Source organism: Branchiostoma lanceolatum, chromosome 13 (genome assembly GCF_035083965.1).
Source record: "Branchiostoma lanceolatum isolate klBraLanc5 chromosome 13, klBraLanc5.hap2, whole genome shotgun sequence".
Taxonomy (NCBI): Eukaryota; Metazoa; Chordata; class Leptocardii; order Amphioxiformes; family Branchiostomatidae; genus Branchiostoma; species Branchiostoma lanceolatum.
This window is the reverse complement of record NC_089734.1, coordinates 2,350,001-2,375,939: the sequence shown is the minus strand read 5'-3', so window position 1 is coordinate 2,375,939 and position 25,939 is coordinate 2,350,001. Positions and strand designations below refer to the sequence as shown.

General features: G+C 40.7%; 1 protein-coding gene across 3 annotated transcripts; it reads right to left on the bottom strand.

Moving 5' to 3' along the window:
- Positions 1-1,293: 1,293 nt before the first annotated feature.
- LOC136447069 (bcl-2-like protein 1) lies at positions 1,294-24,206 on the bottom strand. Of its 3 annotated transcripts, none has more exons than XM_066445745.1 (3): positions 24,010-24,206; positions 20,322-20,929; positions 1,294-3,124 (listed from the first exon to the last, which is right to left on the bottom strand). In XM_066445745.1, exons 2-3 carry the CDS (start codon positions 20,736-20,738, stop codon positions 2,996-2,998), a joined length of 546 nt encoding a protein of 181 aa, XP_066301842.1. In that variant the 5' UTR covers positions 20,739-20,929; positions 24,010-24,206; the 3' UTR covers positions 1,294-2,995. The 3 variants fall into 3 exon arrangements, with proteins under 3 accessions (XP_066301842.1, XP_066301841.1, XP_066301840.1); XM_066445744.1 differs by lacking the exon at positions 24,010-24,206 and adding an exon at positions 21,033-21,405; XM_066445743.1 differs by lacking the exon at positions 24,010-24,206 and adding an exon at positions 21,037-21,405.
- Positions 24,207-25,939: the final 1,733 nt, after the last annotated feature.

The following is a 25,939-nucleotide window of genomic DNA, read 5'->3' as shown; positions in this document are numbered from 1 at the left end:
TTATTCTACATTGGTGCAGGTTTGACAGTATCAAAACTTTTTCCCCTGTCATACATTCAGGGTCTTCCTACCCCCCAAGCAGAGGTAGGCTCCGGTTTGTTTTTGACATCTTTTTAAAAAAGGCTTTCTACTTGTCCTTCGCGATTAGCCGGGCTGAGATTGAGCCAAAACAGTTTACACGGTTTAAAGGTTTCCAGAATGGCCGAGTAGCTGTGCTATAAACGGACAAGGGATCGAGAGGTCCCGGGTTTGATTCCTGGCTTGTCCAAACTGCCCCTGAGAAGACCAGTCAGCGGACAGATGAAATTTGCCAGTATATGGACAGGTGGTCGCTATAGACAGGATTCTTAATGCTTGTTAAATGGGACAAATCATCTAAAGACTAAATGGACCACCTAAAAGTTGTCACACTGGCCAGGTGGTCCTTATGTTGAGGTTTGACAGTAGTTTGGCTTCTTTAATCTGTCAAAATTAATAGTCGGCTGACGCAAACGACGGCAACCTCCACTCCCAACATCTGCTTGGAGTTGATAGTTAATGGAGTAATCTTGACGCTGCCAGATCGATTTCGACTATTACTGTATATTGCTTGTATTATATAGGCATTTTCCTGTGAAAATTCGCGATGTTGCCCCGACATCTGGTTGGAGATTACTTTAGTAGCCTTACAGTTGAGCCCCTGGTTCCAATCCGGGGAATAGCATCCTAGCTGGTTGGAGCTGCATTCGCCTTTCGGAAGGGACATAAAATTGGGGTTCCGAGATAGGGGGGGCACATCGAGCTCGTTAAAAGGCACTACAACAACCTCTTTTCTCAGATGGGTACCTACTGGCTGTACTTCAGATGAATACATAACATGGGTGTGTACACCTTATAATTAACCCACCCCTGAGGGCCCCAACATAACTGGCTAATTTTACAGCCCTAAATATAGCATTACAGGTCCTAACAAGCCAAGGGACAGACCAAGATGAACTACAACAGGGGGAGTGAGATTACATTTTAAGAACAACAAAACTATAAACTGTGCAAGTTATTTCTAAAAAACAAATAGAATTGTTTACTGGAAAAAAAGACAGCACAAGTAAAGAAAGTACTGCATAAACTGCTAGCCTAATGGAAAAGAAAGAAAGAAAAAATTGACGACAACCCCCCTTGTAAGACAGTCCATCTTGGTTTGGTCCCAAAGTAAACTGCTGCACCCTTCTCTGTATTGAGTCATTAAAGTCAAGTCAAACACGCCCTTGTTAAATGTCAAGACCTTTAAAATAAAACACACAAGCCACACCGACACAGGGTCTTCTCACTTCTTTATCCACAGTTTCCGTACGTACAGTATTCTCCGTTGTGACTTCCAAAGAACGAACGACAAACGTTAACAAACAACAGCGGACAAAGGCCTGCGTGTGAGCCCACATGTCCGATCAGTAAAGGACAAACACTCGCACTCGGGACGGATGTTTTCTTAGCACGGCGTAATCTTAAGGGCAAATTGTGGTGACGGAAGACGTTGTCCCTCTTAGTTACACTCCAGAGTTGAACGCCCACACTGTTAAAGACTTGTACAGGATTTCTCAGCACATTGCAACAACACAGGAGGGTTCTGTTGTGTGTGTCACTAAGATCACAAATGACACTGCAAAGCCACACAAAAATGATTCCTTTCTTTTAACAGCTTTCTTATCCATTCAGTGTATAGTCAAACATGTAATAGTGACCCCCTGGATATTGGGGTCAATTTCTTGTGGTTCCTTAGATATTATTCCCACTGACCCCAGCATTACGAATCCAGTCTATAGTATAGATACCATCTTTCTATTGTGAGTATTTTCATTGTCTCTTGAATGGTCACTTTGGACAGGTTTAACTGTACTAAATAAAACCGACGACATATTTTCAAAAATGCAAAAGAAATGCAAAACGGACGTCAAGAAATCATTATTGTGTGGCTTGTTTTAAATCACTGACATAACATCATATTCCGATTATTTGTTCTTTGACAGTTAACATATTCTCTTGCCCATAGTAGTTATCATGATCATGTTGGATACCTCTTACAATGTATATGTAACGCAGTAACAAACAAACAAACAAATACAACCTAACCACAACAAAACACTACAAACATCTTTCTCCGAACCGCGACCGACTGTCCCCCTCCTTTTTTCCTTACCGGCTTCTACCTCTACATACAAAAAATACATCTTTTCTTCCTTTGTACACTTCCGATATGTAGAACACGTTCTTTAAGTCTCAAACAGCACACCACGACACTCAAAAATGTCTTCTTAACTTTCTCCCTGCCAAGGCATTCATGCACTATTTTTTTTTTTCATTGGTTACAACTGGAGTTAGCAGGGTTTGGGTTAATTCTTTAACCACGTGACTGCTAAGAGTGCATTTTTGCACCGACTTTTGCATTGGTTACAACAGAACTCAGCAGGGAGAGAGTTAAATGCTCCATCATTTGTCCACATCTCTGCTTGTTCTTTCTTCCTTAATACATACAATAATTTCTGTACAGGACAATATTATACCAGTATGCGAGGCAAGGCCCCATACACTACACTATTACTGCACAATGATATCACAATGTCGATCTTTTTGTACATCAGTGGTCTTGTGTTCCGCAATATGCTTGAACAACTACTGGTGAAATAAATAACATTTTCTGCATTGCATGGCATTTTATACATATATTACAGTAGTGAGATAGCATTACCTTAGTACTTTTCAAGCAATAAAATTAGACAAGGAATGGTCATGTGGATCTTTGCCACAATGTAGCAGTTAGGGATATCATATATCGGCAAAGATCGCTACACATTTCTACACATAATGTAACATTTATTAATAACAATAATAGCCAGGAGCACAAAATATAAGTTCTTTTTTCTCTTTTTTTGTTCAAATAAATAATATCATTCTAACGACGAAGCATCCAGGCCCGATCCACAGTAGGCTGCTCGTGTTCGTTTTCATTTCCTCGCCGTGTTTACGATCTTGCGACGATCGCGCCAACCGCTGTTACCGCCATGGCGCCCATGAGGACCCCTCGCCACCACCACGAGCTCTCGTCTTTCTCGTTGGACCGCGCTTTTCTCGCAAAGTCCTCGAATCCTTCCTGTAGCGACACAAAGAGGAAGAGATGAGGTTAAAATTAAATTGTTACTTTGTATTTGAAGTTATGATATTGGACACCAATTAGGATCATTTTCAATAGGGAGTGAAAGAGGCCATACTGTAATTCTTTTTTCCATTTTTTATTTTCTATTGCATTTCACAAAATGAATAACACATAAAAGTACTGTAATTCTTGATTTCTTGATACTGTAATTCTTGATTTGTTAACGGTAACTTAATTCTAGCTGATTTAACGGTCATTAGTCAAGTGCTAAAATTTCACCATCGCAATTATTTCATCAGTATAACATTTGAGACAGTGATGTTTGTTCCCACCGTTAAAATCAAATGCCGTGAATTACTCCCTTTTCCTCCAACCGCTAAAATTACCAACCGCAAAGGATTTACAGTATATATCAGACTCTTTCAACCATCCCTCAAATGAGACAGGACCAACAGAAGGGGAAAGAGTTTAGTTTTTATCTTAATTCACTTAGCTATCTTATTTTTAGTCAAATATATTTCTTGAGGATGAGAAAGCATAGTAAATAAGTGGAGCCTCTCCTCAAAAACATAAACATTCGATAGGAATTCAATTTTCTAGTGGCTTCCACTAGAGGCATCGACTTCTGAGCGACCTGTGAGTATGAGGGACAAAATATTTGACAGAATGCTCAACATTCATAGACAATGAACAATTTTTCAGCGTCTTTTTTCGTCTTTCTACTTTTGCATCATGCAAATCATATTCCAATCATAAAGCCAAGGACCTCGATAGTATGATTGGAATGACGGTCGTACAAATGTAATTTTGGTCTCTCAACATTGGCCAAGCAAACGGTGGCCTGTGGATAAGGGACCTTCTAAATAGGAAGACCACAATACATTATAACATCAGAGCAATATACAAGTACATGTTTAGTTCAACATACACATACTAAGACTTAAAATTTCTGATGCTGTGACAACAAAAAATAAAACTACATGATTGTACTAGTAGGTAGACAAAGATCATTCTATATATTGTAAAGATGTTATTCTTTAATAATAATATATCTACTCCTTTGTTCAAAACGTAATCCAATATTCGGTGTCCCTAACAAGTGGATTTTATATCGGAAATCCCCTCTTATAGTAATCCCGTGATTATGTGCTCTATTGAAAATCACGAAGTGTGGAAAATGTGACGACAATGTGCCGACGTGTTTTCAACTCGCAGAAAAGCCGCTTACGGTGAAATGACGCAAAACACAAGTTGAAGTTTGACGTATATTAGCCTTAAGACTGTTGTTAGTTTTTAAGAACTTATTCTCACCATTTTGAACTATACCGTATGGTATACATGTACATGTATTGTAGATGCTTCTAACTGTTTATTACTTATAATATAATGTCTTATTACTACTTTTGGTCCATATTTCGTTCAATTATGCCTTCTTTTATGCTATGTAATGTTTGGAGGGAGGACTTATACATGTAAACTTAATAAGAAGCCCTTACATTTAATCTTTGCATACATTGTTCTTGCCTTTATTTACAACGTGTGCGAACCAAAAACAATCCATCAATCCGTTCCTATTAGTAGCCCAGCTGATGGCACCATAATGTAGCGAGGTCAGGGAAGTGACAGTGTAACATTTGGCCCATTGTTTCATCATGTATTGTTAGAATCTCCTTAGATTGTTGAGTACTGGGACTTTATCAGGACCCATGTGCAACTGACAATGGGGTTAGGTTAGACCTGTTATATTTGGTCTATTGTTTCATTGTGTATTGTCAGATAGCACAATGGCTTTAGATGGACCTACATTGTATGTGCAGGGCAATGCCCTCAGAAAGTATGGTGTCAGAGTGTAGGTATTGTTAGACAGCTAGCACTCAGGTTTTGTAGAACACAAGTACATACAGACTATGATGTTAGGATATACTAAGAGCGTCACATGTGGCCTATAGTTGTTAGTATTGGGATTTATTGCAACTACACAGCATAAACATGATGTCCAATCTTGCCTATTGTTTCATCGAGAATTATCTGAGAGCGTTAGGGTTAGGTGAGACCTTGGAGTAGTATAATATACAGAGTCCCATTCTGGCTATTCTTTTGCAAGGAATCGTTTGACAGCATTTGGGTTAGGTTAGAAATAATAGCACTGTAATTCATCATTAAGGTTTCCCAGTTTGGCTCTAGTATCGTAAGGGAATTGTCTGACAGCATTGGGGTTTGGTGAGACCTAGACAGCATTGGGGTTTGGTGAGACCTATGAGTATATATCGTACGTGTACAATGTCCCATTTTGGGTATTGTCTTATAAGGGAATTGTTCGAAAACTTATAGACCCAAAAGTGATTTATCATACGCCTCTATGGTGTCACATTTTGGCTATTGTTTTATAAGGGAATTGTTTGACAGCATTGGGGTTAGGTGAGGCCTTGGTGTAGTATATCATATGGTGTCTATTGTATTGTGGTGCATTGTGAGCGAGCGGTGGGGTTTGAACCGACGTGTGTGTGTTGTTGCACCACCTGTCATGTAGGTGTGCCATCTGCCACTAAAGTTGTACCGCTAGCTTTCATGGGGATCGGTTCAGAACAGCCAAAAACTCTCCAATCAAAATATATACGTTTCTTGACATTTTGAAATATAACAATTATCATATCGATAATCGATATGCTCAGGATATAGGCTAAAATGTCAGGGTACAGGCAACAGAACAATAAGCAAATAAATTTACTAGACAATACATGATGTGCCACCTGTGTGGTACATCTATATCTATATATAGCCTCCACCAGTCTCTGCGGGTCGCTGGGAAAATAGTAGAAATTGGCCAAATAGAGTCAACTGTATGAAGGGAGTCGGCTACGGAGAGAGGGTCAAATATGCAACAGCGGATGGAAATGTTATCCTCCATGGCCAAAGTCCCCCGGCAAATGTTCTCTTTATAGCCGACGCGGTTAGTCTGGTAGAGACTAATCTATATAAGAGGATTGTATTTTGTGTCTTCTACTGGAATTCCCCAAAATAAAACAGTTTCTAGGGCACTTTCTTTCATAATTATTTAGGTTGCAGAAAAGATAATATTTAATCAGGTTTTTTTTCAACTGATCCTAGAGCAGATAAAAGATCATGGTATAAGCAAATTGTAAGGGAGATAGGTTGCACCTTAAGTTTAAAATGACTGAACTTTTCCCCCACAAACGTTATACCCCTATTGAAACTGTCTGACTCTGAGTCCAAGAAGAAGAAGTCTGACTCTGAATGGTCAGCTGTTGTTCCATTACTTTCCTCTCCAGCCCAGATGTTCATGTCTCCTTTTATCCCAGTGACCCGTCAACTAGTGCAAAGTCTTCTATACAAACCTGCTATTTAACATGTTTCACAATTTCTCTGGCTCTAAAATGCCGTCAACTAAAGCTGGACTAAATCATAGGCTGTGAAATACTGTGGGTAATACAATGTGTATATTATGGATGCCAATTATGCCACAAGATATAAGTAAACATCTCAGCGATTTAGAAATATTTTCTGACGAGATTAAACCTTTTAACAAACTTCATGTGAAGTAACCGTGCATAGTTTCCGCCACAATACTGGAGAATAATATCATTTTCCAAGCCCTGAATACTGCTGAAATACCAGAAGTTAATCATACAGTGTAGATTACTGCAGGTCATCAATAGATCATTGTCTAAAAATATCTGCTAATATAACTTCTTATCAACCTATGCTTTCTGTCCCAGCATTTCAATCATACAAGAACTTTAAACCTACTGCCTGTTACAAGCAAAACTCAACTATGTAAGTCTTTGCCACAAAACGGCAGACGAACACAATTTTCGGACCCTAAAATGCCACCGAAGTGCCTGATTTATATCAAAGGTCGTAAAACACCGCAAGTAATCTATAGATCCTGCCAAAAAACATCAGCAGATTTCTCATCAACCTATATTTTCTGTCCCCGAAAATCAATCACACAAGACATAGCCTGTTACAAGCGAGGCAACAGCGCAAAGCCAAAAATCTGCAGAACAACTCAATTTTACGGGCCCTAAAATGCCACCGTGATGCCTGATTTAAACCAAAGGTTGTCAAATACCATGGGTATTCCTTAGATGCAAGAAAAAATGAGCTAACTTATCATTGGTTCAACCTAAATTTTCTCTCCCTGCAAATCAATCATAGGAGACCTTTAAACTCATGGCTTGTTAAAAACGATGAAACAGTACAAAGTCTTCGCAATAAAACTGCCAAATAACATCCCTTTCCGGGCCCTAAAATGCCGCCGAAATACCCGGGCTTAATCAAAGACTGTAAATTATAATTACTGTAGGTAATTTACATGTGCCAAACAAATTCTCATCAACCTACATTTTCTCTCAGAAGTTCAATCATATGAGTCCTTTTAACTCATGGCATTTTATTAACAGTACAAAGTCTTCGCCAAAAACTGCCAAATAACACCATTTTTCAGGCCCTAAAATGCCGCCGAAATACCCGGGCTTAATCAAAGACTGTAAATTACTGTAGGTAATTTACATGTGGCAAACAAATTCTCATCAACCTATTTTTTCCTCCCAGAACTTCAATCATACGAGACCTTTAAACTCGCAGCCTGAAATGATGTACAAGTACTGTAATAGTACAAAGTCTTTGAACCTGCCGAATCACCATCTTACCGGCCCTAAAATGCCGTTGAAATACCCGACCTTAGTAAATTACTGTAGGGAATTTACATGTGGCAAACAAATTCTCATCAACCTACATTCCCCCCCCCCCCCCCCCGAACTTCAACCATACGAGACATTTAAACTCGCAGCATCTTATAAATGATGTACAAAAAATCTTTGAAACTGCCGAATAACACCATTTACGGGCCCTAAAATGCCTTTGAAATACCCGACCTTAGTAAATCACTGAAGGTAATTTACATGTGCCAGAAATATTCTCATCAACCTACATTTTTCCTCCCAGAACTTCCATCACACAAGACCTTTAAACTCTCAGCCTGTTGGAAACGATGTAACGACACATCAGTCTCTGGTAACGAAATTCAACCTTTCCTTCGCTGGAGGTCAGCCCAGCTTTCAGGAGGGAATGCTCGCGTAATGGAAAATTTCGCCCGAGGAATTGGGAGCTGATGAAACGTCGCATCTCTCCATCAACCAATCTGGAGTTCCGTTTTTTTAATAACTGCTTCTACCCCAACACAGGGCTGTCTCCAGGACCCGTCTCTCCGTCCCCGAAATTTGCTTGTTGGGACGAACATTTTTTTACTGGGTCCGTCCCAAATCTGGACTTTAAGACAAGAAATTAATGGAAATGTCCTTTTGTAAGCTTAAAATGACACATTTTATTAAGAAAATCAATAATTAGTGTGATGGAGAAATATTCAAAGCTGGAGACAGTAGTGACTTCAACCTATGATTCCGTCGAGTTTGAGGGAAGATTTTGCCAGAGGAATTGAGTTCTAGAGCTGACATGATAAACCATCAGGTCTTTCCATCAACCAATCTAGAATTCCGTTATTTTCATAACGGATTCCCCCCTGGTTTGCAATTCCGTTGAGTTTTCGAGAAAATTCTGCCTGAGGAATTGACAGCGGATGAAACGTTGTATCTTTCCATCAACCAATCTGCCTCTACTCCGGTTTGCAATTCCGTTGAGTTTTCGGGAAAATTTCGCCGAAGGATTTGAGAGCTGATGAAACGTTACATGTCTTTCCATCAACCAATCTGGAATTCCATTTTTTAATAACTGTTTCTACTCCGGTTTGCGCAATTCCACTGAGTTTTCTGGAAAATTTCGCCTGATGAAACATCCAGTTTTTCTATCAACCAATCTGGGAACCCGTTTTTTAATAACTGCTTCTACCCCAGTTTACGACATCGCCGAGTTTTTGATCACGGCTGGTTTTCGGGGAGATATTAGGGAAGCCCTGCCGGCGCCGTCTTTACGAGAAAATGATAAGGAAATATGCCTCGTTGCTAATGGCTTGATACACTCAGTGGCGTTTGTAGGACAAATTACGCAGAGATGATGAAATATGTTCTGATCAAAAGATTACGTCTCAATCTCCCGCTCTCAGCTCGAGACGTTTGATGGATGGAGAAAGGAGGGAGGGGGCCCGAGGTGCTTTACTTAACACATCGCCAAGGGATGGAAGTATTGGCTACAGGAAAATGGACTTTTGTGTAAGCAAAATTGGAGCTGTGCAATTTCAATTTCAATTTAATTTATTTTATTTTACCAGGGTCCATCTCAGATCCACGGATCTGTTTTTCAGATGACCCTGGGCTCAAACATGTTTTTGACTGTGGGTGTGTAGAGCTGCGTACGTAATTTAACGTTTTTTTGGTACACAGCAGTATATTTGTATACAGCATATTCTTGACAATCAACAACTAAGGAAAAATAACAAAATCTTTGTCGTATCAGATTGTTTAAGATTCTGCAGTTGGCTATAGAATTTTAGATCCTGGTGGTTTGTAACTTTATCTTATGTTGTGCACCCAACGTCTTTTCTGTGCTCCTAAATGATAGTAAATTCTTAGTTTAGTTTAGAAGCGCCAGTGCACCACGGTATTCCCAAAAATGAATCTCGAGCCCTGCAGGCTTTACGGCAGTTTCTCTAAGACATTTCAGGCGACGCCTCTACTGTCTACAGGCAACTGTCGGAGTGATGGATGGAACGCGAGGCAGGGGACTTACGTTGGGAGAAAAAGGTTTTAAATCACCGCTGCGTACTAATATACAGGACGGGGAGGGGTTCTGAAGGATAAGGTCTGGGCACAAAAGAGGCGATTACTTGTGAGGGAAATTTTGGATGGGCTGCAATATTTCTGGCACTGTTTGGAAGCATAGGAGGGTGGTTAAGGGTTGTAACAGTGGTGCTATATTTCAACTGGGAAGGGATAAAGCTATGAAATGCTGGGTTTGGGCACTGACAGTTGTATTTCATATGATATAGAAGGAAAACTCAGGTCACAAAAGAGGCGATTATGTGAGGGAAGTTTTGGATGGGTGCAACTGCATTGGCAGTATAGAGGTGGTGCAGGGTGGCACTGAGCACTGCAATATTTTATTTTTACGCACAGTTGGGAAGGGATAGAGTAGTGAAAAGCCGGATTTGGGCTCTAAAACAGTTATATTTCATTTGATATACAACGTAGAAGTCTGGGCAGAAAAGAGGTGATTATAAATGTGAGAGGAGTTTTAGATGGGTGGCATTACAACACTGCAATATTTCAGTTTGGAAGGAATACAGCAGTGAAAAGCTGGATTTGGGCTCTAAAACAGTTACATTTCATTTAAAACGTAGAATGAAAGTCTGGTGGGCAGAAAAGAGGTGATTATAGTTGAGTTTTGGATGGGTGGCAACAGCACTGCAATATTTCAGGCTGTTGGGAAGTATAGAGGGTGGTGCATGGCAACAGTGGGGCTATATTTCAGTTCGGAAGGCATAAAAAAGCTGGATTTAGGCACTAAGCCACAAACAGATATAGCAGATCTTTGTGTGCTGCCATCAAGGAAGTTGGCAGCTGCAAGCCATACGGAAGCGCGTTTGGTGATAGACTTGTGACTTTCAAACTGGTCAGCAATTCTATATAACGAGGACTAGTACTGTGCACGATCAGAAGAGTGATTTTTGCCCTGCCATCAGCAGTTGCCAGCATTGAGCCGTATACAAGGAAGTGTTTAATCCGGTTTTATCCCAGCGACTCTCTCTAACTTGAAATAAAGCATTTCAAGCTGTTTTCTGGTCAGCAATTGTAACTAACGATGACTATGCACGATGAGAAGAGAGATTTCTGCCCTGCCATCAGCAGTTGCCAGGTTTGCGCCCTACGGAAGTGTTTGATCTGGCTTTATCCCAGTCTTTACAGTGACTGCCCCACTGTGCTGACACAACACAGAGGTGTGGGCGGCTACTGTTGGCAACAACATCACATGAGGATGAGGAAAGGTCTGCTGACTGTCAATAGCTGTCCTGACATACTGTAATTTACCTTATCTTCACCGTAGCAAAATTTCATGGTGTAAGGAAAATGGATATTTTCACTGAACTTTAACTTCACGGTGGCAGCAAGTGATTTACAGAACGGATGTGTGAAGGAATCATAAATAACAAGCCACTAGGGGACCCAAAATTTAATCCTTTCCATGTCTCATCTACCAACCTACCAAATATCAAGACATTCCATCTAAGCCTTCTAGAGTTATTCTGCTTCTTTACAAACATACAAACGCTACCCTCTGCATAACCTTCTCGGCGAAGGTAATCACAACAGGTTTTTTCACGGTGATGATAAGTTCAAACAGTGAACATAAAGTTACAATGAAAGAAATAAGAATTACTGTACTGCCAAATGGAAATTGTTTCCAGGGATTCAATCAAACAAAACAAGGAGTAGGAAGACAAAAATTCTTTTTATCTCCTTCAAAAATGGAGATATAGTTTTGGTGTGTCTGTGTGTGTGTCTGTGTGAGTGTTTGTGTTTCTGGATTTTTGTAGTTGAAGCATATTACTCAAGAACCTCTGGGTGGATTAAGATGATATTTGGTATGTGGGTAGGTGTTAGGAAGATGAAGGTCAAGGTTAATTTTTGTGGTGGTTCTAGGTTTGCAATGAGGTCACGAGGAAAAATGTGAATGCATTAAAAAACAGAAAACATTTCCTCATTTAAAGTATTACAACGACGGCAGCTGTTAATATTACATTGAAAGACACATCAAATCTAAATTACAAAAAAGATATAAAACTTTTTAAAACACAATTTCAGAGACTGGCCTAGAAGTCCGACATATATGTTTATAATAACCAGGGTTGGTAGAGTGTGTAATTAGAAAGGACATCCACAACACATTCTGCATATAGAGATGGGTTCTCTGGATTGATTTCAGGCATGTCAACAGGAGGAACATGGCACAAGTCAGCACCTCCTGATGAGGTGAACTATCGATTCCCCGGATGACTCATCGAACGCTGATAACGAAATTACTGCCAACACATTTGCTCTCGCTCGGACATGCTCGGAATGTTGAGGCCCAAGTCTATTTAAAAGGGATGTCAGAGTATTCGACCCCTTACCAACTCGGCCAGAGTTGTTAGGGTTAGCCGGTTAGGCATAGTGTTATCGTTTTTTGTTTGTTCTGGGTGAGTGTTTGGTCAAGTTGGTAAAGTCAAAGCATCCTAATCCCTTTTTAAAACCTTCAACATCCAAATGTACATAATTATACTAAGTGTATTATCAACAGTTTTAAAGCAGTTTTAAGTGTTTCAATATCAAACATAATGTACAGAAACATTTGCAAACTGATTCATGTACAATTTCATGACAATCTAAATCCCTTTCTAAATCCCTTACCCTATGGTATTTCGGCATAAAGAAATCTAACCAGCTAAATTTGTACATGTACATAGCACTACCCTTCCCTTCCTTTCAACCAAAATGGGGTCATTTTATTGTCAGCCATAATAGATGAGGAGAATGACAGATATGAATGTTCTGTCATGTGTTATAAACTACAGGACACACCTGCAAAATATGCCGGGGGTCCCAATGCATTCTGGGGTTCAAAAACCTCCGCATTTGAAAATGATCTAACTTTCAGTTTTTCCCAAATCAGAAAGTTAAATGAGAGTATTGAATAATAAAATTGACCCAGAATCTACGACGTAAATAAATCTAGTCGAACCTGTACAAGACATTACCACCTCTACATAAGGACCACATGGCCAATGTCACCACTTGATGTTGGTCCCTTATTTATATGATTTTGACAATTGACACAAGCATTAAATGATTAAGCTTGAGAACCCTGTCTATACTGACCACCTGTCCACATAGACCAGATTTTAGAGTTCTTTAAGTGGTCTTCTTGGGCAGGTTTGATTGTAGTTGTAATTTGTACTACAAATTATAATGTAGTGCACACCTGTACTGTAATGCTAGAGAGACCCAGTGCATTATGGCCTTTCATTTATGGGTTTAAAATTCTACAAATTGATAAATCTATCCTTCCTTTTTAGCGAAATTAGCAAAATGAGGGGATTTCCTTGATCAATGATTTATGAGAAGACTGTCGGATATCAATCTTGCATTCGAAACGCACCTGCACACCCCAGTGCATTGTGGGTTAAACTAGAATACATGTATATCCGAGTTCTGTACAATACAACATCTAGCGTGTCACAGATGAAAAATGAGCTTCAATTTTTTGCTGATCCCTCCAGATCTCTGACGACAGTGAGCACAAAAAGCCTCTGGACCTGTCCAGAGTACAGGTGCATAATTGTGGTCCCTGAACTGTGTTTTCAGGTCGTCTAATTTTAGCGGGGATCAAGGCATGACTGTCTGCACTTTAGACTGAGACTGTGCAAACATATTTAGACAAGGTTTCCCTTTCATCCCTTTTTCATCCGCAGGTGTAACTTCTGTTATGTCTGTATTTATAAGCTACAAGTCAACACCTTAGAGGTTATAGTTTCAGTTATGGGTATATTTATAGATCCACATGAACGTTTTTATACTAATTATAGCAAGTATAAAAACTTGTTTGGAGACCAGCAGGAATTCATGATTCTACTCATTGAATAAACTCGAGTGTTGCTGTGTTAACACAAGTTACAAGTCTGAAAACTTTGCTGGCCTTGAAACCTTTGGTTACCGCTGTGGTGCTTTTTTGTTTGAAGAGCTATCAACACAATGAAGAAAGGCATCTAATAGGAGATATAACATGTGATTTAAAGGGGAAGGGGGCATTACAGCTTCAGGTCACATACAGTTGACCACTTTAGACAGGACTTTTAATACTTGTGTCAATGGAAGAAATTATCAAAGGGACTACCAAAAGGTGGCCATGAGAATAGCCAGATCACCAGGTCCCTATGCAGAGGTGGTAAGTCACCTGAGGTTTGAAAGATCTCATATAAAGGTTTTTGTCTACATTTGTATATCAATTTGCCTTTGGCCTTTGAGTCTGACCCAGTTGCAAGTCACAAGATTGTGGTATGACAAAACTATGTTGTTATCTGAGCACACACTACATTTGCTTTTAGGCGCCCAAAAACTTTTCTAAAGTAGAATATCTGATAGAATGATGTTTTTGTTGTCTAAATCATATTTTGCTGTTGACCTACATATGTTGCCCCTGTGATCACAAGATTGTGGTATGACATAATAATGTCGTTATTTGAGCACACAGTCGGTCCGTCCGTCATTGGTTCTCCCGACCAGGTGATTTCTGTCCCCGCCCACTATGAGTAAACACACAGGTATGCGCCACCAGGTGAGGCCCGGGGGCGTTACCTGCTAACCTGACAGGTTGTCTACCTGTGGGACGACGCAGCAAAACACCTGGTGCCAGGTTAACAATACCAGTGTGGGAACATACTTAGGACTGTGCCAAAAAAGGAGGTGGGGGAGTTTCTACTACCTGTACTTTTATTTCTTTTTAAATTGTTTTTTATTGTACCATCAAAAACAGCAAATTAAGATGCCAGGTAAACAATTCAAGTGTGGGAACATACTTAGGACTGCGCCAAAAGGAACCGAGGGGGGGGGGGCTATTTTTGTTTGTTTGTTTGTTACATAACATGTTAACAGGACTTTTGAGATGTAACACATCCATTTTGCACAGTTGCATAAGACCAGACTCAAATATCACTATTCATATTCATAGTTATTTGGAAAGAAAAAGAGTTTTGGAAGGCCAAAGGTAGCCTGAACTCAATCAAGCTCCTGTAACGGCTTGCCGCCCTGTAACCGCATAGCCGCCCAAGAGGGGAGGGGACAGAAATCCCTGGACAGCTGGAGTTTGCGTTATACAGACTAGGCCAATGAATGCTGTCAGAAAAAAAAAAAAAAAATTGTTTAGTAAAAAAGTACTGACTTCTACAGTAACCCTTCACAGTATTCCCTGGTCCATACATTAGAATAAACATGTATGTTTCTTCAAAACGAACGAATTCCAGTTTTTACCAATTTTCTTATTCCGCAAGGACTTAATCTTTCCACTGTTTGTTCCTCAGGCTTTCGTGTCTTGAGAATTGTTAATGAAGTTGAGTAAATGTCGTAAAAGGCTACCAAACAAAGGGCAAAATAGTCCTGTATGCTGTCACAAATTAACATTCATTCATAACAAGAGCCTTTGAGACCAAGTGTTTGTATAGTTTGAGTTTGTTTTGCCAATTTTCATCTCAGAGGTGGCTCATTACAGACTTTTCTTATAATCATCATCATGTGCAGCCCTTGTTAAAATGAAGGGGCTTACGTGTACATATATATTAATATCATTATCAAGTTTTTGACAAATCATCTTGAATTTGCCTTCCAATTTTCTGTAAGGTGCAGGCATTGACTGCATTTTAGCTGTTTTGATTTACTGAACTGTAAATTGTAGGGAATTTTTTTTATTCTCGTAGTGATACGTGTAACTGACTCCCTGAATCTAGCGTAATGTGTAGGCGGACCTACTGAATCTAGCATAAACTTTAAAAGTGTAAACTTTTTTTTGTATCGATCCCTTTTCAGTTTTTGCCAGTTTGCAATTTTCCCTCCTCGAACAAACCCTTATCTTTAATCTCTAAGGCGATTTTTAGCTCCTCAAGCTGAGAGCAAGTACATGTACAGCTGAAATCCCTTCCACGTTTTTGTCCGTAACAAGTTCAAGTTCGCCCAGAAACAGGCTGGCCTTTGTCCGGTGATGTAAGCGGGAATGTTGTAGGCGGGCCTGTATGTGTGGGTGGGAGAAAGAGGACCCTTCAGGTTCAATCACAGCACACTTGTAAACTTCCTTGTGTGTCTAGAAGTTGGACCTGAGGCCGCATCAATTCATTTCCTTGGTTCTTAAGATTTTTCAAAATTATAGAAATAATGTGAGAGCTGGAACAAGACGAAAACAGAGGGCTGGGAATAAAACTTGAAACCGACAACAGTCAAACCTTTACAAGCGATCACCTCTGCATGCAAATGTAAGGACCACCTGGCCAATGTGACTATTTCTTGGCGGTTCCTTAAATAATGTGTATTCCTTCCTTGAAAATGTGTGTTCCTGTGACTTTCCCCTCAGAATCTGTTTCCGGTTTAGCATCTTTTTTTGGTAAAATCCGAGAGACCAAGTTGTCTCCAGTTTAATTTTTTTCCATCCCACTCATCGTTTGGGAGCCCATGTTGTTAATTTTTCTTCGTAAATTTGTAATTTCAAGCTTATTAAACTACATTTTCATGTCAAGACATTCAGATATTTTGATCGGACATGTTGACAATTTTGTCGGCCTCAACAAACAAATTTCAGACCCAGGACGGAGCGACGGGTTCTGGAGGCAGACTTGATCCGAGGAACCAACAAACAGAATAGTGTGGCTGAACCAAGCTAAGGGTCACGTCAGGTTAATACCTCGGCCTGCTGTTTGTTGTTAGACAAACAAGAAAGAAGAAAGATCACAAGACAGGAAACGTGGGTGTAAAAAGCCCCTTCTCAGCCAAATCTTTAAGACAAAGAGGTCAAAGTCTGCAAACACACTACGATAACAGGCCTACAAACAGCAGGGCTGATGGTACGTGAACCTTGGAGTCCAGGTTCAAGTCCCGGGGTCAGGACATCTTGGTTGGGGCTGCATGGTCTTTTCGGAAGGGACGTAAAGTGGGGGTCCCACATTCAAGGAGACATCGGTGCCTCAAGCAAGTTTAAGTGGAAGGGCTAGCAATCATTTGTCAAGGACATCTTGGTTGGGGCTGCACCTGTCTTTCGGAAGGGACCTAAAATGGGGGTTGCCTGTTCAAGGAGGTGCCTCGAGCGCATTAAAGGGGAAGGGCTAGCAACCACTACCTGAAAAAAAAACCCTGCTACTGAGACAGCAAGGAAACTTGCTGCCCTATGTGTCACTAGGCACTACAAGGGTCTGAACGAACCCCAAACGTGGCCAATTTTCAGGTCATACCTAAGGTGCCACACCCAAAACGTGAGATGGAGAGAAAACTACATAACTCATAAATTATTGAGGCTGATAGGGGACCCGTTCATACCAAAGTGTTATACATTATTAATGCACGAATCGCTGGGTAGATTTTCGCTATGAATGGGCGGCCGGCCGCCGGTTATAGTAAAGTCAGCTGCAGACCAGCTTGGGTAAAACCATTATATTTCTCCATATTTCCATCACTGGGTTGTCTCCAGTGTTAAGTTTTTTTCCGTCACAATCATTATTTTGGAGCCCATGTTTTCAAATTTACTTGTTAAATCTGTCATTTTGAGCTTAATAAAATACATTTTCTTCAATGTTTTGTTGAACTGGCTGAAGCTCAGATTTTGGGGACAAAGGGGGTGACATTTCTGTCCGTACCAAGAAGCAAATTTCCGTCCTGGGATAGAGGAACGGGTCCTGGAGACAACCCTGTTCCATCCACTTTGAAACGTGGGATAAAATTTTCTGCAGTAGGTGAACCCGAGCCAAAAAATGAGGGCCTGCATGCCCCTTTTACGTAGAGCGTAATCGGCCGTTTTAATTTTACGTAGAGCGTTGCCGACCACTCCATAATTTAGCGTAGAGCGTAGGGGGGGCTTTCTGAATTTAGCGTAGAGCGTAGGGAGGCTTTCTGAATTTAGCGTATTACGTAGCCGGCCCTCCGAATTTAGTGTAGAGTATTGTCGGGACCCCCCCATGCAGGCCCTCAAAAATGTGGAGAATGTCAAATTATGGATATGCCGACAGAAGAGTTTCAATTTTCTTTGTTGTGATTCAAGGCAACATTCTTAGAAGGGGTTATTACTTTTCTTATGTTTATCAATATTAGTAGGTCAGGCTTTATATATTTGTAGAATTCACCATCATGAGGCTTCATCATGACATTATTCTTAAGTTTTATAGGGTCAACCCTGCCCAAGAAGACCACTCAGGGGAAAATTTGGTCTATGTGGACAGGTGGTCACTGTAGGCAAGGTTCTTAATGCTTGTGTCAATGGGAAAAAGGACCACTCTCTGGGGACCACCAAAAAGAGGGCCTGCATGCCCCTTTTACGTAGAGCGTAATCGGCCATTTTAATTCTACGTTGAGCGTTGCCGACCACTCCATAATTTAGCGTAGAGCGTAGGGAGGCTTTCTTGAATTAAGCGTATTACGTAGCCGGCCCTCCGAATTTAGCGTACAGCATTGTCGGGACCCCCCATGCAGGCCCTCCAAAAAGTGGTCACATTGGCCAGGTGGTCCATACTTGTACAGGTTCGTTGGGGTGTACACTGAAGGACTTCTCACAATTTCCCTGCAATCTCCATGGAGGAAATGCCATTTTCAAGTCCAAATTCTTTGTAAATTCCTAAGGCTACCATCTGGAACATGTCAGTATTGTCAGGGCATTTTAAAGCCAGCATGGGAGCGCCCCGCCCCCACACTTCTGTATGTCTGCTGTTTTAGTAGGAAACCCAAGACAGGACAACTCACAGGGGGACTTTAACTACTGGATAGGTTTACCTGGGCTCGAAATGAGGCCAATTCTACATTACTGGGTGGGCGTTTGTTGTCTTTTGTACTAACGATTTCAAATCCTTTGTAATGCTCTAAACTGAGATAAAGTTACAGTCTAGAACAATTTCTAACATTGTTTGACATTATGAATATTTCTAATTTACAGAATTTTTTTAAATCCTTTAATTTCTTATTGTAATGTTCCATAAAAACACAGTTTTAGACATACTTTAATATAGACATTGAAGCAATTTGTATACTCTAATTCACACAATGTTATATGTATATATAATTTTCATAAGTTTGTTGATAATATATGTTTGTTGATATTATAGTTATCCATATACAAAATGAATAAATAATTTTATGACAACTTGCACAAAGGCAGGTAATAGAAAAAAAGTAATCCTTTGTAACGATCTAAATTTCTATCATTTGTTTGACGTTATAAATATAATTTTCTAATTCGCAGAAAGAATTTGAAGATTGCAGTTAAATTCCTATCGTAATGTTCCATAAAAACAGTTTAAGACATATTCTAACGTATACATTGAAGCAAGTTGTATGATGTAATTCACACAATGTTATATGTATATATAATTTTCATAAGTTTGTTGATAATATATGTTTGTTGATATTATAGTTATACATATACAAAATGAATAAATAATTTTATGACAACTTGCACAAAAGCAGGTAATAGAAAAAAGTCATTTCTTTTTTTGTAAAACAAGTTTTTGAAATTACAAATAAAATTTCAGACAGTTTTCACAATCGTCAGTAAAAGAAGGGGTATTTGGAGCCCCATAGTACTGCCACCCTGTAATTTATGTAGGTGGTTAACGTGACAAAGATGTAGGGCATGAATGGACTATAGTTGGGAAAATCCAGATGAATGAACTCCAGTCCCAATCACGCGATCCCTGGCTCTTTCATCCGGCCTCTGTCTTCTGTAATACTGTATATACTTTCTATGTGCTCAACTCGGTTCTGTTTGTGTTTCGTTACTTAAAGCGTTACCTTGCTAATTGCAATTTGCCCCGAAGCAAGTGGTTGTGATTGTAAACAAGCGTTCTATATTTATCTAGCTGTACTGTGTCTAAATGTGAAGCTATAAATGCTGAGGGGTGCGTTATTATTTCAGTAGATCTGTTAAAACCGTGCCAACAGTGTTATTGATGCGGACTTGCTGCGATTGCGACGTTTCTGTGCGTCTGGCCAATAGGAAAAATAGCTACGGAAAATCCTTGGAAAATACCAAGTCAACTGCGCAACACCCCAATTCCGCTCGCAGATTTTCAAATATTTTCATATTTTGCTACACTGACCCAATCCGACGTGATTTTTTAGTTGTATTGTTGACAATATGAACATATTTTCCCCTAAAATATCGTCAAACACTCGCGAATCCACATGTAGCGACCCCACCCTAAAAATTTCAGGCCATTTAAAATTCATAAATTTGCTTGGCGATCTCCAGGGAAAATGATCACCACTACCCCTTTGCAATATTTTTCCTATGTACACCATACATCCCTCTTTTAAATTACCCTAAAAATTCCACAGTTTAAAGGCGCTGATTTAAATTAAAAATACTTTTGTGGCACCCTGTACCCTGCGGACGCCATCTTCAGCAGACGACAAAAACCTGCGATTTCGTAATGGCCATTCCAGCTGGCGTTATAACGTTATACTTATATCAACCGAACAGAAGAAACAGAAATATTCCTTACCCAGCCTCCGTTTTCCTGTAGCCATTGCGCCAAATTGTTGTCTATATACTGTACAGTCCAGTCGACGTATCTGTCCACAAACTGTGGCATCTCTCGTTCCACAGCCGTTACCGTGCACGCTCCCGTGAACGCCACCAGGGCGACCAGCCGGCCCCATCGGACGCCCTCGCGGAAGAGCTCCGCCACGACGTTGTGGTACTTCTGGTAGGCTGTATCGGGAGTTAGGTGCAGCTGGTCGCCCATCTCGTCAAACTGCTCCTTGTATCTCTCCTCGAACTTGTCGCCCAGTTCCCGCATGAGGCGGTGAGCGTCCGTGGGAGGGGGTAGAGGGGGTGCGTTGGGCCAGGGGAGGCCCTTTTTGTTCAGTTTGTAAAAGACATAGTCGGTCACAATGGACCTGGAATCCGATGTCACCATGGTTAGACTGCCCTCCGTTTTTGTCCCGAGGTTCTAACAGACTCCCAGAGAATCCTAAGGTTCCCGTACTATCCGGGCACTTACTTGGCTTGAGAAACGTGAAGAAGAAGACCACCCTCCTTGCTGGGAAACCCGGGGTTGCTGGTTCGAATCCCACCAACGCAGATCCAGCACACACAACGTCAGGCTACCTACACAACACACAGAAAAGTACGGCGTCAGTTCACATACATGTACGAATCATTCCCAGCCACAGAAAACACACACAACTCCCGTTAGAAACCCTCCCCTTACCTACCGGGTCTCGCTAGCAGTCCGGAAGCTCTGGAAATGTGAATCAGCAAGTTTAAAACTGGAAGGGGGTCCACAACGGGCGTCCCAAACCCGTGTCCTCGGCGCCCAAACCGCGTCCAGCCGGCCCCTACAACACAATGGACGGTGCTGGGAAGAAAAACTTAGGGCGTGGTCGCAAATCCGTCAAAATCGAGACGATTTGAGGTGAAAATCCGCGTTTTTGGTGTAGAAAATCACCTGAAACGGTAGTTAGGGCCGGACCTGTACCCCTGTTTAAATGTCCGAGGTTAGGAGTGACGGGGACGACTGAAAATGGGCGGAGCCGCTAGTCGGTCTGGTTTCACGGCTGGTGGATCCAGTGGACTCACTCCCTCCGGAGAGATGGGGAACTATTCTCCAAGCAGATCCAAGCAGAGGTTTCGTAGACTCTACCAGTCTCCCCCGGTCGCTGGGATTCCCCGGAAAATAGTAGAAATTGGCCAAATAGAGTCAAATGTTTGAAGGGAGTCGGCTACGGAGATAGGGTCAAATTGGCAACCGAGGATTTGACCTATCTCCGTATAGCCGACTCCCTTAAAACATTTTGACTCTATTTGGCCAATTTCTACTATTTTCCCAGCGACCGGGGGGGCGGAGACTGGTAGAGTCTAGAGGTTTCGGTCGGGTGGGGTAGTAGTGCCCAGGGTTTTTAGGCTGGCCTCCCTTCGAGAGGAGAGGGACGTTAGAAATCCCGGACAAAACTACCCCTCTCGATCGAAGCCTCTGCTTGGAGAATAATGGGGAACTGCAATGAGCAGACATGCGCGGTTAGATTATATAGTTGGTAAATATTCCACATATTTGGAAGGATTCGAAAGGAATCAGCTAGTGACAGGGTACGATTGATAAAGACAAAAATAAAATAAGTCTACAACATTGCTCGAGTTGCATTCCTTCTAATTTTCATCAGTATGTTTTCTTTTCCATTTTGTATCATAGAAAACCTTCGAGCCTCGCCAACCACTGGGAAAACTTTATGTAACGTTATGTTGTAAGAAACGGATAGAGTGGTGAGAGTTTTGTGAACTTATGAATGTCGTTCCTTTTTATTCTCTTTTAACTTCATTTATAGCTATTTTGTCATTTTGCGGAAGTTTTTGTTCTTTTCTTTAATTTTATCACCCAAAGCAAGGAGACCCATTCTTAGTTTCTCCCGAAAGACATATTTCCCGTACTAGATATTCCAAAGAAACAAAATCAAAATGGAAAATCGAAAATTTCCGAGGGATTGCTTGAGTCGAGTTCAGTCTCATCTTTATGAAATTGGGTCTTTTTTTCTCTTTTTTATTTTAAGTTCAATAAATTCCAGCGTTGTTTCCAATATTGGCTTTCGGCAAAAACATTTCATTGAAAATGATAATCGATTAAGATTGTGTATGATTTCCTTATCAATGGATTTGCCCATGTCCATATCATATCAATCTAACGTCTTTAAGAATTGTCACGTTTTAGTTTAAAAGATACAGTGTCTAAAGGAAAAATCAAACCGCCTCATATTGCGGGTAGGATTTTTAGGAATAGCAAGTGAGTTAGTTAACAGTGACTCAAGGGAGTGTGTTCAGTGAAAAGAATAGCCGGTCGGCAGGATAAAAGCCTTCCAGTGGCCTGTAGGGGTCACGCGGAGTGACCCGGAACTTTCCGGTACGTGTTCGTGACGGCCGTGACGTCACAAGGTAAGCAAACTCAACTTCGTTCACAAGAGGACTGGCACGTTCTAGAACCGCAGGGTGAACGCCCTTGAACTTGTGTTTTTCCTTTTTCCTTTCGCAGCGACAGCCAAAGGAGTTTTGTGTTTTCGATGTCGTTGGTTGGTTGCTTACTTGCTTACGTACTCTCCAAGCAGAGGTTAGGCGCCGGCTAGTTTTTGACGTTTTTTTAACGTTTTTGTCTGGCTTCTTTTTTTTTCAGGTTTTCTTTGTGTCACAAAGCTATTACCTTTCCTTGGGGAGTACGGGAGTAGGTACAAGGCTGCCTGGTTATGAACCAAATGTATCAATTACATATTAGGAATGGAGTTTCCTTTTACATGTTTCAGGCGGTGGAAAGCGCAGTCTTGACGGAGGAAGGCAAGATGGCATACCAGCGGCTCACTTCAGAACTACAGTTTTCTATGGATGCAGCTACATGACGTATACTGGTATAGATCTAAATGGCTGATCGGCATCAAATCTCAAACTCGATCGCAAGAGGAAAATTCAGTACCAGAAGTAAGTAGATCATATTTCAAAGCATTTAAGGATTTTTATCATATCTATAGTTGAGTTTGATTAGGAAAGCAATATTACGATGCGGTTATATTTCAGGCCATCCGCTTGTATAACGAATCATCTTAATGTCACTTAGTGTGTATGGCATTCCTGTCCTTACTTTCGGCGTTCTCTGTAAGGCATTACGTACAACTTTGTTTTAGGTGTTTCGGTGGCATGTATTGTAATTGTTTATTAATGTTTGTACATATATTTCTGTATTCACAAGTTGTAAAATCAGCGATATTCAGTTTGTTTTTATACCGACTGCGAGCTGACTGCTTTTCTGAATAAACATAAACATGAAACATATATAGCCTGCTATGTCATTTATAAGAACGTCTGGAAACACGTACAAATCCAGATAGCAACATAGTCTTTTCAGAAAATTTGCAGCTGATTTGCAAGAAAATGGTACATTTCAAGGAAAACGTAAGTTAACAATATATTGATATGTTGTAAACGCCTGGTGTACACGTAAAATTCTATGACAAATATACATCAGAAAACCCTTTAAATGAATCTCAATTCTTTCTTTACAGAACTTCAAATATCTTTTAGAAAATCTACAACTGTACTCGCAAGACAATGAACGAAACAAAAAGATATGTACAGAATAAGATTGGGCCTTTGAGATAAACGTATGGAAGCTAGCACCATGAAGATTATTTCTAAAAATACCGTACCCCTACCTTCCGACCAATGCCACAAGTCACTTCGGAAGTTCCGGATAGGATTCGCTCACCGCGTCCGCTTCCAGATAAGTTTACTCGGAACTTGGGAAGCTAGAGAGAGATATGTAGAGAAGTGAGCATTCACTGCCAAAGCTTATATACTCCGAACAACGTTGTCCAAAGTCATACTATAAACATATTTCATCATATTTTTCCTTGTTTGGAATGACGCATTTGTTATTAACGGAAATGGGGGGCACTTTGATCTTGTGTGCGTTGTGACGTCACTAGAGGTCGTCTTTTTTCTCTACGTCACCCAAATGTTTATTCCGTGGAGTCACGCTGCGTCGCAGACAACCTGACTGGTCGAAGGTTGGCAAGGGAAGAACGAACTCAAATTACGAGTAACAAAATTGCAGATTCGTTTTCGTCTGCTAATGCACTGGTTGTCAAATCATCATAGCTTGTCGTTTATTGTAGTATCTGCAGTTTCAGTGTATTTCGCCAGGTGGCTACGATCTACCTGTCGGAGTTTGCTACCATTAAACATGTTTAGTACGCAAATGCTTCCATGTTTTGGGAGGCATTTAAGTCTCTACCAGACCCCATAGGTCGCTAAAAAAAAGAGCGGAAGTTGGCCAAATAGACGGATTCATATCCAGTAAACCCTTGCCAAAGGCAAACACAGACATGTTCAATCTACTTATGTCATGCCCCGACACCATATCTACGTACTTAGGCCAATACATATGTAGCGTTTTACGAAAGAGAGGATGTATTGTAACAGACCGAAACGTTTAACGTATATCATATCATTACGCCATTTACGTTCATATTCTTGTAGTTATCGTTTTCAGAATAGAATAGACTAGCTTAGTACCCATTGTATTGATTGCATTGTCATTCTTGCCATACATTGTGCCATGTACAATTGTCGAGCAATAAAGTTCATTCATTCATTCATTCATATGTCAAAGGAGTTAGCTATCCAGCTTAATAAAGGCTCTACCTCTGAGTATTTGTTTTAAACATTTCTTATGGCATATCAGTGAAATTGCACTTGGTTTCTTGCTGTCGGCCTGGCAACAAGAAACCGAGTAGAAGTACAATTTGAAACCAACGACGTTTAACGGACGGATGACGGTTAATTAACCTCCAACCTGCTGAAGTAGCCCTTTGGTACCAAATTTGTATCAATTACAGGGTAAGGCAGCAGGGGGAAGGTTAATAAGAGTTATTGGCTATTTATGAACTTCAAACGACACCGACACAACGGGCGACCTGTGCAGACGTGTGACGTAATTTTCAAACTTTGCCCTTCCGGCCATATTTGGGCGAAGAAGTCCCCGTGAACAACACCCACCTGGAGAAGGTGAAAGTATGACGTCGTTGTTTTTGTCTGTGGGACCCATTGTTGTGACTAGACGTTTGTTTGAACTGTGTGAGAAGTGCGGTTAACCGATCGTAACCGCCCTCGCGTGTTCTCGGAACTTACGTTCAAAACAAGTCCGCAGTTCATGTTTTTATATGTTGTTATTCAACGAAAGACTTGGAAGTAACGGTCAAAAACTGAGGACATGTCGTAACAGGTCTAAAAGGGGACAAGAAAGTTATTGTCAGTTTATCCTGATGTGTAAGTCGTAATGTGTGTATGCGTATGTGTGTGTGTATGTGTGTGTGTGTGTGTGTGTGTGTGTGTTAGTTCGTTAGTCTCTCTCTCTCTCTCTGTGTGTGTGTGTTAGTGCGTTAGTCTCTCTCTCTCTCTCAGTGTGTGTGTGTGTGTGTGTGTGTATGTGTGTGTGTGTGTGTGTTTGTGCGTTATAGATTGAGAAAGAAAGAGAGAGGGTATATGTGTGTGTGTTTGTGTGTGTCACAGTGTGTCAAGGTGTGTCTATGGTGTGAATGTCTGTCTGTGTTGCTGTGTAAATTCTGCCATCTCTAATAGCCT

Bases quoted from the DNA above. Each gene is read 5' to 3' on its own strand.
- LOC136447069 (XM_066445745.1), bottom strand. From the start codon at position 20,738: ATGGTGACATCGGATTCCAGGTCCATTGTGACCGACTATGTCTTTTAC. The intron at 3,125-20,321 runs GTAAGGAATATT...GTGTCGCTACAG, and splicing joins TACAGGAAAACGGAGGCTGG to GAAGGATTCGAGGACTTTGC.